The sequence below is a fragment of the Limulus polyphemus genome, unplaced genomic scaffold (genome assembly GCF_000517525.1).
Source record: "Limulus polyphemus unplaced genomic scaffold, Limulus_polyphemus-2.1.2 Scaffold1311, whole genome shotgun sequence".
Lineage (NCBI taxonomy): Eukaryota > Metazoa > Arthropoda > Merostomata > Xiphosura > Limulidae > Limulus > Limulus polyphemus.
This window is the reverse complement of record NW_013666921.1, coordinates 15,917-19,518: the sequence shown is the minus strand read 5'-3', so window position 1 is coordinate 19,518 and position 3,602 is coordinate 15,917. Positions and strand designations below refer to the sequence as shown.

General features: G+C 27.5%; 1 protein-coding gene across 1 annotated transcript in view; it reads left to right on the top strand.

Annotated features, from left to right (window-relative positions):
- Positions 1–3,602, top strand: part of LOC106463044 (serine/threonine-protein kinase mTOR-like) — an 88,315-nt gene that overhangs the window by 75,248 nt on the left and 9,465 nt on the right. The window contains exon 22 of the mRNA XM_013923014.2: positions 711–878. Within this exon, the coding sequence (XP_013778468.1) occupies positions 711–878 (168 nt within the window). The remainder of the gene's footprint in view (positions 1–710; positions 879–3,602) is intronic.

The following is a 3,602-nucleotide window of genomic DNA, read 5'->3' as shown; positions in this document are numbered from 1 at the left end:
TTTAAGTTTAGTTTATTACTAACAAAGAATTAGTATAGATCATATATATATATACATACATATATATATATATATATATATATATATATAATGATTTTTTTGAAAATGAATGTGAGATAATTCAGAATTGAAAGAATTATTTTGGCGACTACTCAGCAGTTTGTTATTATGTTAGTGTTGAGGTCCAGAATAAAATCACAGAAACCATGCATTAAAGAAGACTGTTTACATAAGCCTACTATGTAACTATTATTTTGAAAGTTAAATCATTTTAACCTGAAAACATAAAGCATTTATTCACAACTTATTTCAAATAATAATTATTGAAGCATGTATTATATTTTTTCTAATGTGTCTATTTTTGATTTTTCCTTAAGGCAATGGGTGTTTAGCACAGAATAATATTTTCTTATTAGTTTTTAAGATGTAAATATGTTTGTGTAAATTTCACTAATTTTCTTTTGCTGTAAAATGCATTTTTCTTTTTGAGAGTTATTATATTAGAAGTTTACTATATCTAGATCACTGATCTCAATCAAGTAAGGGTTTTCAGAATTGTTTTATTTTGTTTTGCTTGTATATTGTGATTGAGATTTCACCAAACATTATTCTTTATAATGAAACAAAACTATGTGATATTCTAAGGTACCATTTTATGTATTCAAAAAAAATATATCTGGCTTTGTTTCTTTTCAATTTGTAATAAACAGGAGTTTTGGACAACAAACAGCACAATGCAGAATACAATTATTTTACTGGTGGAGCAAATTGTACTAGCCCTAGGAGCAGAATTCAAGATCTATCTCCCACAGCTTATCCCACATTTTCTGAGAGTGCTCATGCATGACGTTTCAAACCACAGGATTGTTACAGAAAAAGTAAGTTAAAAATATCAAAGCATGGGATCACATAGGTGAACCATTTAATCATATGTGAATGGCATTGGTGTTTCTCACCAGCCCTGGTTTCGCGAAGCTGTACATAGCAGTGTTTACAATAAACCTGAATTTATTGAGTGTATCATCATGAAATTTGATGATTTTTATTATTTTTCTTATTATCTTTCCTGAATCAGTCTGAGTGAAAGTTGATTTTTATGCTTAAAATAAAAATACTGTTTTTGACCTTACAGTTTTAATATTTCAATTACATAACCTCTAGAACTTGCTAATTGAATATCAAAAGTTATTTTTTGGTAAAACTTTGTTTTATCATGACTGCCATTTTTAACAGACAATTATAATTATTCATACTGAACAGTCTTAATATTTTAACAGTTTATATATGTTTTCATGTTACCCTCTCGCTATTGGTAGGTTAAAGTGAGTATTTCATTACTTTTTAAGAAGTTATATTCAAAATTCAATTAACCTATTTTATTATCATTTTATATGAATAAACTTGGTGTCAAACATAGTTAGTAAATCAAATTTTAACATTACATGATTTTTAAATTCTTAATTTTATAAGAAAATATTTTTAAAAATCCTCAGTCTTTCCTAGTACGAGAATTATGGCATTTGCTCTCTAGGTTTTCTCTCTTCTCTAATTTATTTACCACCCCTCCGAGAAGTATGAAATTTAATGTAAATTAATCATTATAATTTAGTTATTACTCAGGCAAAGTGTACTTTTTATAGCTTTCAATCTTATTTGTTTACGGAGCCATAAACTAGAAAATCAGGCCTACTGCCACACCCACTTATCACATCCTCTCTTTAACAAATTGCCTATAATTCTTTCTGACATTTTATACTATATCATTTACAACCAATAGAAAGGCAAAATTTTAGTCTATTGAATGGTGTACAATGCTACACTGTTTTTAGTGAAGAGTATTGTCAATTTCATCTTCAGTTTGAAAGTTTATCTTGTGGTGCTAGGATGGAGCAGTAAAGGGAATTAATTCAAGCCCCTCTTTCTCCTAGTTAGAAAGCCTGTTAAATTATAATATTTATAAAACATTTTTTGCTTTATGTGTGTTATTCTATAAGTAGATAAAAATTATTTAATGTTCTAGTACCATCTTTATAAAAAATATAGGCTTAACTTTCATTGGCAGCTGACAGCAAAACACAAGAGCTCACACTTAAGTACTATATTTATTGTTTTCCTTGTATATTTTTTATCTATTGTTATAAAAACAATTACAATATAAAAATTAGAAACTTATTAGGTTGGATAATTAAAAATAATAATAATAGTTCTTCATGAGGTATCCTCATGAACAGCTTGTGCTTTACATCATTCAATACAGTAATGTGAGCTATGTGCTCACTGGGTGATTTACAACTTGTGTGGTGGGATTATTAGCTAGACACATTCTAAAGGGCAATAAGATTAAGTATAAACACATGTAGACTGTTAAAAGCTTTAAGCTATTTAGGATAAACAATTGTAGTTTTCTGTTACAATCTGCAGTCATTTTAGAATGAAAAAAAGGTTATTTAGATTTATTTTGTGTTTTTCTATAGTCATTTAAAGGTCAGTCAAATTGACTGAGTCCATACAGAGTTATATAAAGTTTTAATGAAAAGAATATTAATATTTATTTAAGAAGTTTTAGAGGTTACACAAATTAAATTTGAAAATTTTCAGATAAAGAAAAGTAATTTTAATATTAACATGAAAATAACTATATTTGGAGCAGTCAAACTTTGTCTCCATGTATTCATGGACAAATCTAGTAAAAATCCTTAACTCTTTCCATATGGACATCCTTCTCTGCACATGTCACAAGGTTTTACTGAGTTGCATTCAAAATTTAATTAAAGTACTTTATTATCATGATATAAGAATAAACTTAGCATCAAAATAATCCAACTTTTAATTTCATGCAAGTTTTAAGTTCTTCATTTTATAAGGCAATGTATAAAAAATTTCTCAATTTCCCCTAGTGTGAGAATTGTGATATTTGCTCTCTAAGCATCCCCTCTTCTCTAATGTATTTACCAAGAAGTATGAAGTTTAACATAATTACTCATTATAATATCATCATCACTCAAGCAATGCATAATTTTTATAGCCTTCAATTTTATTTGGTTACAGGGCCATGAAATAGACAGCGAGACCCACACTCACCTTTCACACTCGTCATCTTTCACAAATTGCCTGTAGTTCTCTCTTACACTTAATACAATATCATTTATAACCAATAGAAAACCAAAGTTTTAATATATCAAATGATGTATTATATATTGTTGTTTTCTGTATATAGAATTGTCTATTTTACTTCCAGTTCAAACTTTATTCACATGGGAACACATCAATGAGTTTAGCTGAATTTTTAAAGGCTCTTGTCACAAGTAAAATTTAAAAAGTTGAAACTTTTTTAGGTTAGTTAAAAAAGATAAAATAAAGAATAATAAAAAAAAACTTTTATGAGGAACACTTACTAGCAAGTTGCGAGTAGCTGTGTGTTACATAATTTCATGGGATAATGTGAACTCGTGTGGAGGGAATATTAGTTATACACAGTTCAAAAGGCAGTAAAATAATAAAAGTTAAGTAGAAACATATATATAAGTATACTTTTACGGGTTTAAAGCTATTTAGGATAAACAAATGTAGTTTCATATTACAATTTGAAGTCATTCTAGAAA